This window comes from Cherax quadricarinatus, chromosome 4 (genome assembly GCF_038502225.1).
Source record: "Cherax quadricarinatus isolate ZL_2023a chromosome 4, ASM3850222v1, whole genome shotgun sequence".
Taxonomy (NCBI): Eukaryota; Metazoa; Arthropoda; class Malacostraca; order Decapoda; family Parastacidae; genus Cherax; species Cherax quadricarinatus.
The window spans coordinates 56,243,711-56,256,542 of record NC_091295.1 but is presented as its reverse complement, the minus strand read 5'-3'; the positions used below and the strand labels follow the sequence as shown (position 1 = coordinate 56,256,542).

The following is a 12,832-nucleotide window of genomic DNA, read 5'->3' as shown; positions in this document are numbered from 1 at the left end:
AAGCACCAGTTGAGCCTGGCCAATGGCTGGGCTCAGAGATTAGATTAACTCTTGAAACTCATCAAAGGTATATCAAAGGTTTTTGAATTTTAGGTAAAATTGGCTGTTAAAGAGAAGTTGTAATAATTAAATTTATTTATTTATTTGTCTTTGCAAATAGTACATTGAGATGATGTATTTACAATAAAGGGCTGCAATGCAAAGAGAGCCTCTATTATGCCTAGGCATTATGGGCTGACTTAACATTATTGGCTTACTGACTACTTAACACTAAGAATTATATCATAATTGTACAGTAGAATATTAATTATATCATAGTTGTACAGTAGGTTATTAATTATAAATGAATCTAATTTATACAAGACAAAAGATATATTCATATATTCAGAAATGTTTTTTGTGAAAATGATTCAATTATATTCCTGTTGACAGTGGATAAAAGGTTCAAAAGTAATTATTGAAATTGATATGGGAATACATATTGAGTATGTGAGTTCTGAGTATTTAGCATTTAGTCTAGGGTGATTAAGTGGCTTTTGAGAAGTCTTAAATTGATAGATTTCTTGTGCAAAATAGCTAAGAATTTGGTCAAATGGAACTTGCTGGGCAAATTGCTCATGCATAAATTGTGCCCATACTGCTAACTTTGCCTGTGTAATTCTGCAAATTTTCCATCAAATTTTGTAATTTTGGTGATATTACCCTCGGAAAAAGATTCTCTAGTTTCAGATTTTTTTTTTATGAAGTGGACACTGGGAACAGTATTAATTTCAGGGGCCTGGACAGTGAAAGGGTTAAATCTTAAAATTTAAATGGTAGTCAAAATATTGTACGATACAAGGAAAAAAATATGATTGGGGGCAAGATCACAAGGTGAGGAAGAAATGTATGAGGTATTGAATAGAAAGTTTGTGTTTACTAAAGATGTATTAAAATCTCTGATAACATTTACCTTTGTAGTGCATTTTGAATAGAATGCTATAGTATTTTAGACACAGCCATAATGTAATGTAAGCAGATGTAAGGCTCTAATCCTGGGTAAAGAATAAACATGGCACTTGTAAACTTAATTATTGATCTGTCACTCTGAATGCCCCCCCCCCCCCCTCAACAACAACAAAAAATTATGGTTATTGGTAATCTGAAGCCAAGACCACATTGCATATATAAAATTTGATGGAAATCTAACGGAATTATGCATGCACAGAGTTCGCGACCTAGGCACAATCTGTGCATTTGTAATTTTACCCACTCTGAGTTCTGTTGTAAGCCAATTCCATTGCTCAATTTTACTTAATTTCTAACTATTTTGCTAGTATGCTTTCCATTCTGTGAATTGAGCACAAAAAAATGTACATTAAACTATCATAAATACTCTAAAAAGGGCACAGAGGTTGGTAATTTGGCCAGTTTTACACAAAATTAAAAAATCCAACGTGAGAACAGTCCAAAACACTGTTGACATTACAGGTACTAAAACATTTCCTTTGTTCATTAATCACATCCCCAGGCCTCTCCTATATTACACATGCCTTCCATTTTGTATTCATCATCACAAAAAAATCAGCTCTACCCTATTGCTTGGATAATAAAATGTACATAATCTGCAATTAGGAGACTTAAACTTACAATGTTGTTTTGGTCCAACTTGGCTCATTAACTAGTCAGTCTCCTAAATACGAATTACAGTAGGGTCCCACTTATGTGGCAGGTTAGGTTCCAGGCTACCTCCGCAAAGAAGACAGTACCGGAAAGCAGAATGCCATTTTTGTTCCACTTATATATGCATATAAATGCCAGATAACAAGTTAACACTAACATATACAGTGGACCCCCGGTTAACGATATTTTTTCATTCCAGAAGTGTGTTCAGGTGCCAGTACTGACCGAATTTGTTCTCATAAGGAATATTGTGAAGTAGATTAGTCCATTTCAGACCCCCAAACATACACGTACAAACGCACTTACATAAATACACTTACATAATTGGTCGCATTGGGAGGTGATCGTTAAGCGGGGGTCCACTGTATTAGGTTAGCAATAGAACGAGGCATGAAAAACAGTAAGTAAAATACACATGGTACACTCATTTACATCAAAATATTTGAGTCTAATGTAGGGCAAACTGTGAGTAGTATTTATTGTAAGAAGTCACGTATGGGTAGGTATGGTAGCCCTCTGGCCATCCCACCCACACACTTAAAGTGCCCTAGAGTGATAAAATGCATATACAGTACACTCATTACTTAACTTAAAATATTTGTTGTCTTAATGGTCTTGGTGTAGGGTAAGAGGTGAGGTAATGCCTCAGAGCACTGAAAATTTGCACTGGAGTGGAGGAGAGAGATGTATAGTAATAGTAATATTAATAGTAATAGTAATAATTATAGTAATTATAGTAACAGTAATAAGTAATATTAGTAATAATAAGTAATATTAATAATAGTAATTTTTATTTCAGCATGATACATGTTTGTACAAAGGAGTATAACAATTGGGTGTACATGCCAGAAGCCCCTTTATATGCAAAGTATTTTGGGCAAACTTAAGATTAACTTGAGATTAATAAGGCAATAACAGTGCAGTAATTGTACATATGGTCATTAGGTGTCTTACAATGAATAGAAGAAAATTGACTAGTCTTTTATTTCATGCTATATGGCTTTAATAAGTTTTGTAGAGAAGAATTAGTTTTGATTATTAACCTAAGGTGGACACAGTGGAATGATTAACATTTGAGAGGATAACAGATATTTTAAGTAAGTACAGTGGACCCTTGGGTAACTGCATTAATCCGTTCCAGAGAGCTTGCCTCTAACCTGTTTTGCCTTTAGCCGAATTAATTTTCCCCATAAGAAATAATGGAAATCAAATTAATCCATTTCAGACAGCCAAAAGTATTAAATATTTTTTTAAAGATTAAATATAGATATACATACAGAAAATAATGACAAATAAATAGAAAGCACTAATAAAATGGATAAATGAACATTTAACATCACACTTACCTTTATTGACTCTTGTTGGTGTATGGAATACAGGTAGGAGGTGAGAGATTGAGAGAGAGAGAGATTGAGAGATTGAGAGAGAGAGAGAGAGATTGAGAGAGAGAGAGAGATTGAGAGAGAGAGAGAGAGAGATTGAGAGAGAGAGAGAGAGATTGAGAGAGAGAGAGAGAGAGATTGAGAGAGAGAGAGAGATTGAGAGAGAGAGAGAGATTGAGAGAGAGAGAGAGATTGAGAGAGAGAGAGAGATTGAGAGAGAGAGAGAGATTGAGAGAGAGAGAGAGATTGAGAGAGAGAGAGAGATTGAGAGAGAGAGAGAGATTGAGAGAGAGAGAGAGATTGAGAGAGAGAGAGAGATTGAGAGAGAGAGAGAGATTGAGAGAGAGAGAGAGATTGAGAGAGAGAGAGAGATTGAGAGAGAGAGAGAGATTGAGAGAGAGAGAGATTGAGAGAGAGAGAGATTGAGAGAGAGAGAGAGAGATTGAGAGAGAGAGAGAGATTGAGAGAGATTGAGAGAGAGAGAGAGAGAGAGAGAGAGAGAGATTGAGAGAGAGATTGAGAGAGAGATTGAGAGAGAGATTGAGAGAGAGATTGAGAGAGAGATTGAGAGAGAGATTGAGAGAGAGATTGAGAGAGAGATTGAGAGAGAGATTGAGAGAGAGATTGAGAGAGAGATTGAGAGAGAGATTGAGAGAGAGATTGAGAGAGAGATTGAGAGAGAGATTGAGAGAGAGAGAGAGAGAGAGAGAGAGAGATTTTTTTTTATTTATTTATTTATTTATTATGCTTCAGTATGATGCTGCTAATATCTCTACGCTTATTTATCTATCGCAATTCATCTGATATGACATAATAAACAATATTAATAACATAGAAACATGATGTACTCTAGAATGAATAAAATGTCATAATGTATGTGAGGAGTAAGTGGTGGAAGTTTTGTTGGGTTTGAGGGCCACTGAGAGAAGCTGTACATGGTGATGGAGGCACCAGCAGGACTCGCCACCACTGTTCACACTTAACCCTTTCAGGGTTTTTGACGTACTAGTACGGCTTATGCACCAGGGTTATTGACATACTAGAATGCCTAAATTTTAGCGCCTTCAAATCTAGCGAGAGAAAGCTGGTAGGCCTACATTTTAGTAAGGCTTTTGATAGAGTTCCGCACCATAGACTGTTAAAGAAAGTGGCAGCTCATGGCATTGGGGGAAAAGTGCTCTCGTGAATCGAGTCATGGCTCACTGACAGGAAGCAGAGAGTGTCCATAAATGGGGTTAAGTCCGAGTGGGGATCTGTAACAAGTGGCGTTCCACAGGGATCAGTCTTGGGCCCGTTGTTGTTTATAATATATATCAATGATCTTGATGAGGGAATTACTAGTGATATGAGCAAATTCGCCGATGACACAAAGATAGGTAGGATAATTGATTCAAACGTAGATGTTATGGAACTTCAGGAGGATTTAAACAAACTCTATTCTTGGTCAGAAAAGTGGCAGATGCAGTTCAATGTAGATAAATGCAAGGTTCTGAAGCTTGGGAGTGCCCATAACCCTAGTACTTATAAGTTAAATGATGTAGAACTTAGCCATACAGATTGCGAAAAGGACTTGGGGGTTATGGTGAGCAGCAACCTTAAACCAAGACAGCAATGCCTAAGCGTACGTAATAAGGCAAATAGATTACTGGGATTTATATCAAGAAGTGTAAGCAACAGAAGTCCAGAGGTCATACTGCAGCTTTATACATCATTAGTAAGGCCTCACCTAGATTATGCAGCTCAGTTCTGGTCTCCATATTACAAAATGGACATAAATTCGTTAGAAAACATTCAGCGTAGGATGACTAAATTAATACATAGCATTAGAAATCTTCCTTATGAAGAAAGATTGAAGACTCTTAAGTTACATTCACTTGTTAGACGAAGAATGAGGGGAGACCTGATCGAAGTGTATAAGTGGAAGATAGGTATTAATAAAGGGGTTATTAATAAGGTCTTGAGGATGTCTCTCCAAGAGAGAACCCGCAGTAATGGATTTAAATTAGATAAGTTTAGATTTAGAAAGGACATAGGAAAGTATTGGTTTGGAAATAGGGTAGTTGATGAGTGGAACAGTCTACCTAGTTGGGTTATTGAGGCTGGGACTTTGGGTAGTTTCAAATCTAGGTTGGATAAGTACAGGAGGGCCCCGCTTTACGGCGTTCCGCTAATACGGACATTTCAAATTATGACCAAAACTCACTATACGGCTCCCCCCACCTGACTTTCTAATACGGTCACCGTGCCCCACCCTGTTTGTTTACATTCTCCATGAGCTCAGTAAGCACTAAGTCTCTCCATTTTGTCTGGAAACTCCAAAATTTCAAATGTTTTTAAAAGTTATTTCATATTTTATATATACTCTGATAATTATACTTATGTATACCTGTACCTAAATAAACTTACATACATCGAGTCATTTAAATGTCGTATATTACGTTAATATACACATTTTCATTAATCCATCCATGATATTTTTTTCAAAATTATATAATAAACACGATGCATAACATATAAATAAGATAAATACACCCCACAGTAGAATAAATAAACAAATGTGAGATGTGAGCAGACGACTTGCACAAGTGGTGATAATAACAATACTGAGTCTCATTAAATGTCGTATATTACGGTAATATACACATTTTCATTAATCCATCCATGATATTTTTTTCAAAATTATATAATAAACACGATGCATAACATATAAATAAGATAAATACACCCCACAGTAGAATAAATAAACAAATGTGAGATGTCGTAGCAGACGACTTGCACAAGTGGTGATAATAACAATACTGAGTCTCATTAAATGTCGTATATTACGGTAATATACACATTTTCATTAATCCATCCATGATATTTTTTTCAAAATTATATAATAAACACGATACATAACATAAAAAGATGATAAATACACCCCACAATAGAATAAATAAACATAAATATAAGATGTGGGAGCCACATAACTTGTACAAGTGACGGCAAGAATAACATTTTCTCTAATCTAACATAAGAGTAAATGTGTTACTGGGGGTAACTGTAGAAAATTATTCCTTTCGTATGTATGTAAGTAAGTTTATTCAGGTATACACAAATACAGTTACATAGATTATCATACATAACAACATACGTGTAGAGAACCTAGGATAACCCAAAAAAGTCAGTGTGACTTATTTCCATTGCCTTCACTCAGAGCTTCATTTCTTCTCAAAATGATGTTACATGAGAATGGGAGTGTTCTTCTTTATTAATTCTACCGTATCAATGTAGAGACAACCTGTACACAATGTAACTTGTACACAAACCAGACGTGTACATTTCGTTTGTTTACAAAACTTACCTTCCCCTGGTTTGTTTACATAACTGCGCCTGCCCCCTCTCATGTACTCATTCTTTCTCTCTCTCATTTATTCGTTTTATCTCATTTACTTACTCCTGACCCTACATTAAGACTACAAATATTTTAAGGTAAGTAATGAGTGAACTGTATATACATTTTATCGCTCTGGGATGCTTAAATATCATAGAATAGTATGTGTGGGTGGGGTGGCCTGGTGAGGCTATTACAATACATACCACACTTGATTTCTTACAATAAATACTACTTGTCTCACCCTAGATTAAGACTATAAATATTTTAAGGTAAGTAATGAGTGCACTATGTGTGTATTGTACCTTTTTATTGTTTTTTGATGCCTGGTTCTATTGCTAACTTAATATATGTTAGTGTAAACTTGTTATCTAGTGTTTGTATGCATTTATAAGTGGAAAAAAAGGGTGTTCCACTTTACGGCGATTTCCGCTTTACGGCGGTAGCCTGGAACCTAACCCGCCGTATAAGTGGGGCCTTCCTGTACATGAGTGGGAGGGGTTGGATTTGAGTGGGACTTTCACATCAGAGCTTATTTCTTGGGTGGCATTGAAAATTGGGTTGGGCAAATGTTTTGTTAGTGGGATGAATTGTAAAGGACCTGCCTAGTATGGGCCAGCAGGCCTCCTGCAGTGTTCCTCCTTTCTTATGTTCTTATATTAAAGAATGGGTCTATGTGGTCAGTGTGTGCAGTATAAAAAAAATCCTGCAGCACAGTGTGTAATGAGGAAAAAAAAAACTGTTTTTGGATTAAAACAGTGACTTTGCACTGTATTTTCGTATGGTATTTACATTTGTATTCTAGTTTTCCTGGTCTCATTTTATAGAGTGGAAGACATATTACAGAAATTGAGATGATTTTGATTGATTTCACAATGAAAAGTACCTTGAAATTGAGCTCAAAGTAGCAGAAATGTTCGATTTTTACCAAAGTTCAAAAGTAACCAAATCATGCCAAGCGTCCAATACATGTCAACTGGTGAGTCTAATATTCTTTCACAAGTGCACTGATATTATTTATACCATTTCTACACTAATGCAGTAGTCTGCATAACAGTAAATCTTCTATTTTTTGTAAGAATAAAAATTCAAAGTGGAAAGCAAAAGAAATATAAGAGGGGCATGGGGATGTGACTAACAAACAGAGAACTTATTTTAGTGCCAGGAATGTCTTTCTTGTTTATTCTGGACCCTATTTGGAAATTGGCATCTTCTGAAATTTGTGTGAAATTGGCAAAATTGCCAAATTCTAACTACTTTATTGGATAGTTGAAATTGGTAAATGGATGGTTTCTTGTACTCATTCGATAGAAAAAATGGAGTTCTAGCAAAATAAATATGATTTTTGTCAACTAGTACACAGGAATTGGCTGAAAATAGGGCTCAAAGTGGGCGAAATCACCGATGCGTAAACATTGGCGAGACCGCTAACTTCGCGAGAGCATAATTCCGTAAGTTTTCCATCAAATTTCATACTTTTGGTGTCATTATGATCGGGAAAAGATTCTCTATCATTTCATAAGAATTTTTTTTTTCCCCTGAGAACAAGTTTAGGAGAGGGCCTCTCGACCCTGAAAGGGTTAATGTACGTAATTTATTAATAAGAAATATTTACGTTTTAATTTATAAATAAGTTTATCCAGGTATACACAAATAATTACGTACATAGATTATCATACATAGCATATGTGTAAAGTACCTAGGATAACCCAAAAAAGTCAGTGACTTGTGTATTTCCATTCTGGTCCTTTTATATTTACACTTATATTTACTTTTATACATACACTTTTATATTTACACTTACCTTGGAGATGTTAGTTTAATTAGTTTGATGGAGGAGATGCTGCCAGAAGTTTAGAGTGGTGGAAGATAGGAGGCCGACGTATCTTCATTGGCTCAATACACATCCAACAACATTGAAGAGTTACTTTAGTGTTGTTTTTCTATAGCTTACTCGCTTAACTTGCTTGCTACACTTTTAATTCTACACTTTATTGCTAGCTGGCACTATAGCCTTTATCGATACCTGCTGCTTTAGTATTGTACATATCGTAGAATCACTGAATAGCTGCAGAAGGCACATTCATGCCTCTGTCTTCCTCCTCCACTTTGGTACTTTGCTACAAGTTTTTTTCTTGAATTCTATTGTGCTTCTTTCCTTCTTTACCACAGGGCTGGCATAGAAGCTTTCTTTGGGCCCATGGTGGCTTATTTAGCAGTTACAAGCACTAAAAACAGTGGAATAATACAAAATATATCGCAGCTACGTGTGGAATCGTCCTCCCTGGCTTGTAAAAAATGGCACACTGGCTTTAAGTGGGCTCAGGTCGCGTGGACACGTTCGGGACGTATGTCCTTAACTGAGTTTTTCATCGTTAGCCGAGCCAATATTTTGACACAGTGCTGCTATCCGATTTTGGCGTTAACCGATCCCGCCGTTACCCCGAGGGTCCACTGTATACTACATTATAATGTTTTAACGAAGTTCATGATATTGAGCAAATGCACTTAGTTTTTTACATATTTATTTATGATGGGTGAGGATAGGTTAAGGAGATAAGGTGTTTTCTAACTGTGGTTTTAAAAATGCTAGCTGACCCAGTGGTTCTAGAGATTTTGGCATAGAGTTCCAGAAAAGATTTAGCCTGACACTGGGAATGTCAGAGATTTTTGTGCCTAGTATTGTGTCCATGGGTCCTAATGTAATTGTCAGGAAAGCACTTCAGGTCAGGATTTACATTAGAATCGATTGTTGTGTAAATGTAGGTGGCACAGTAGTATTAGTAAATGTTTTGTATAGTGAGTAAACATGGAGAGGGTTTCAGGGGTCAATGCCCCCACAGCCTGGTCTAAGGCCAGGCCTTGTGTTGGATCAAGGTCTGATCAACCAGGCTGTTACTGCTGGCCACACACAAACTGACACATGAACCATAGCCTGGCTGGTCAGGTACTGACTTAGGTGCATGTCCAGTGCCTTCTTGAAGACAGCCAGGGGTCTGTTGGTAATCCCCACTATGTATGCCGGGAGGCAGTTGAACAATCTTGGGCCCAAGTAGGTTTAGGTTTTAGAAAAGTGGGGGGGGGGGCGGGGCATGTCTAGCTGTGGATTGTGTGATCATTTGCACTGTAGCTTTTTCTTGGGTTGCTTTAGGTGATTTGCCATTATGGAACCCCAGACACAAAATAGCATAGCTGAGGTAGGGGTAGATCAGTGAATGGTATAGTGAAAGTAGTGCTGTTTGTGGTACATAATAACGTATCTTTGAAAGGATGCCAGCTGTTTTAGAATCTTTTTTTGTTGGATATTGGTGTTGAATTTCAGGTTTCTGTCAAGGTGTAGACCCAGGAATTTTCCCTCATGTTTAGCAATAAAAATTTTGTTAAGCATAATGTTTAGCTGGACCTCACTTGCTCTACTCCCAAACATAATGTAAAAGGTTTTGTCTGTGTTCAGTGTAAGTTTATTGACAGTCACCCAGGTTGCAATCTTTGTGAGCTCTTCATTAACAGTAGTGTTCAGTGAGGCTAAGTTAGGGTGCAAGTGGTATAAGAGGTAGTGTGAAGGAAAGAAAAAAAAAAAAAGGCAAGGATGCCATGGGTAGAAATAAAGGTACACCATATCAGCCTCAGTGGGCTTAGATCATTCATCATACTACCAGTAGATACCAGAAATAGCTACTGCTGGAACAAGTGTAGGAGTCTTAAGGAGGAAACGATTGCTTCCTCCACCAAGTTCCAAATCCACCAGGTTGAGATGAGTATGTGGGCCAGTAGGTTGCCAACAGCAGCAGCCCAGTTGACTAGGTAAGCACCAGAAAAAACTTAGCCTTGGGCTAGTGCTTGTCTGGTAAATTAGGCAGTTTCTGCTGGCCCAAATAATCATTCTTTATTATTGCTGTAAGTGTTTATTTTTTAACATTGTGTACACTGTTACTGAGCATATATTTAATATATTTTGCAACAGATGGCCAAAACTTGAAACTAAATTTTTTTTGTAAATTCGAATGTCAAAAAATCTTATTAAACAGGTGCTGAAAGTACACACTGTGAAGAGAGTATGATTGCAATATTTTCTTTAAACGTATCGGCCGTCTCCTGCTTAAGTAGGGTGTTCCTAAGAGGACACTCATTCACTCAGTGGCTGACATCACTGTTTGGATGACCCTCTGAACTGTAACATACCTACCCCCCTCTTTTTTTTTAAGTGCAGGCACATGTGCACACCCACCTCCAGGATTGAAGTCTGGCTAACCAGTTTCCTTGAATCCCTTCATAAATGTTATTTTGCTCAGACTCTTAATGGGTCATAAAAACCATGATTCTCCACTCTGATCTAATGCAGTCATAAATAAGCCTTTTGGATGTTAAATCCCCAGGCACTCAAAACTTTTACCCCCTCCCTCCAACCTTAGCAGGGATGACCCCTTACCCCCTCCTTTCTTCCACCTCAGAATTATATGCAATCTTAGTTACCCTGTTCTGTTCCATCCTCTAAATGCTCGCCTCAAGAACACTCTGCAGCCCTCCCATAAATGTTTCAAGTCCATGCTTTTCATCATTGTGCTGGTACCACTAGGCGCTGTTACATTCCCCTTTTTTTGCCTCCTTGAAGGTGTAAAATGAATGAAGGAATGAAGAAAAAATACCTTTTTTTGTTTTTAAAGTAAAATATGAAAACGTTTCACTTCCCATGCTACAGTACTGCACCAGAAAGGCACATTGGAGGATGCGAGGGGAAGCAAAGTTTGCTCGTCGAGGACATAATCACAGCTTGAACGTAAATCATATTTTCCTTTTGCTGATATTTGTTGATGTTTAAATAAATATGCTCCTCGTTATTTCATAGTATTATAAATCTGATCATTAGTTTGTGCAGAAATAGTTGACATGTAAAATGGTCATGACTAGGGATGGGACAATACTAATACTTACATTTAGTCACATACCATCAAAATGAGCAGATACCCACCAGTACTGTGGAAATTAGCTGTATTAACTGATGTCGATACTCAACTTTAAAGCAGATATTGATACCATCAAAATCATCATATACCTATTGATCTTGATGCTTTGGCATATTAATCACCAAGGTAAATTGTTCCATAAATAGTCATGTTTATGGAACATGTATGGAACTGGTTTTATGAGTTAAATATTTTACCGAAAGTATTGTGGTTTTCAAACTTTCCGGTAGTTTGAGTTTTGGCTCTTGATCCTCCCCCCCCCCCCTCCCCCCCACTTAGAGTTAAATATATACCAAGTAGTGACTACCTATATGAAAATGAACAAAGAGGATGCTAGGTCATCTTGCAGCTGGACTAAGTACAGTAGAACCTCGGTACTCAAACTTAATTTGTTCCAGAAAGCTATTTGAGTGCCAATCTGTTGAGTACTGAAAAAACTTTTCCTAACCAATTTTCTTTTTGATTGGCTGTTATTGTTAATCTTTGTTGGCCCCATGGTGACTAATTTATACAAATGATATAAAAAAAAAGTGAAGAAACATAGTTTACAGCGAAGTTCTGGCAGGTCGTGTTTATTTGGTCAAGTGCCAAGCAAACGGTCGACTACCGAGCGATTTTTAACCAAACAGAGCGTTTGAATACTGAATTGAGTAGGGAGCCATTAAAGTACTGAGGTTCCACTGTACTATGCAGTATTAGTTCTCAGGGGTTAAATGATAATTAACCAACTGGCATTTTTCTATTATTGTAGTTACATTAACCTTGAATATACTGCTTTATTCAGGTCTAAATGTCAGTTTTATCCTGTTGCGCTAAAGAATTTTGTTAGCTTTCTTACTATATTGAAGATTCAATGTCCACAGGAGTTGGTGAAGCATGGTGTACGTGATGTGGTTCGTGTTTGTGAACCAACATACAAAACGGATGAACTGAAGAAGGCGGGAATATCTGTGATGGACCTGGTGTTTGATGATGGAACATTCCCTCCTGCAGAGGTAAGGATTGGAGCTCTTCATTATTTAAAATCTAGGATCTTCCTCTTCATACTCCTTTTTGTACATTAGTGTAGCCTCCTTATCACAAGTTCATGTGTTGAAAAATTGCTGTAGCCAAAATTTCATCATAACTAAGCTTGTGTGGGTGAAGAAGTATAGGGGTACAACAGCTCTTGTGGGTGAAGAAGTAAAGGAGTATAACATTTGTAGAATTACACAATAATGAAAGAACACTGCAGCAGGCCAACTGGCCCATGTTAGGCAGGTCCATCTCAAACCCACTTGTGTATCTGTCCACCCTAGAACACAAGCTTGTATAGATACTGAACATCAGTGAAGAAGGCATGGGAATGTTTGGTTATCGTAGTGCATTATTCTGCTGACTGTTTTGAGACAGGTGTTATAAATAAGCATTACGTATATCGTGTAGAGAACTTGTGGAATTTATGAAATTGT

At 37.1% G+C, this 12,832-nt stretch overlaps 1 protein-coding gene across 4 annotated transcripts in view; it reads left to right on the top strand.

Moving 5' to 3' along the window:
* PRL-1 (PRL-1 phosphatase) overlaps positions 1 to 12,832 on the top strand; it is a 434,055-nt gene that overhangs the window by 365,283 nt on the left and 55,940 nt on the right. For all 4 annotated transcript variants that reach the window (XM_070096918.1, XM_070096932.1, XM_070096909.1 and 1 more), the window contains one exon: positions 12,245 to 12,376. In XM_070096918.1, coding sequence (XP_069953019.1) covers positions 12,245 to 12,376 — 132 coding nt within the window. The remainder of the gene's footprint in view (positions 1 to 12,244; positions 12,377 to 12,832) is intronic.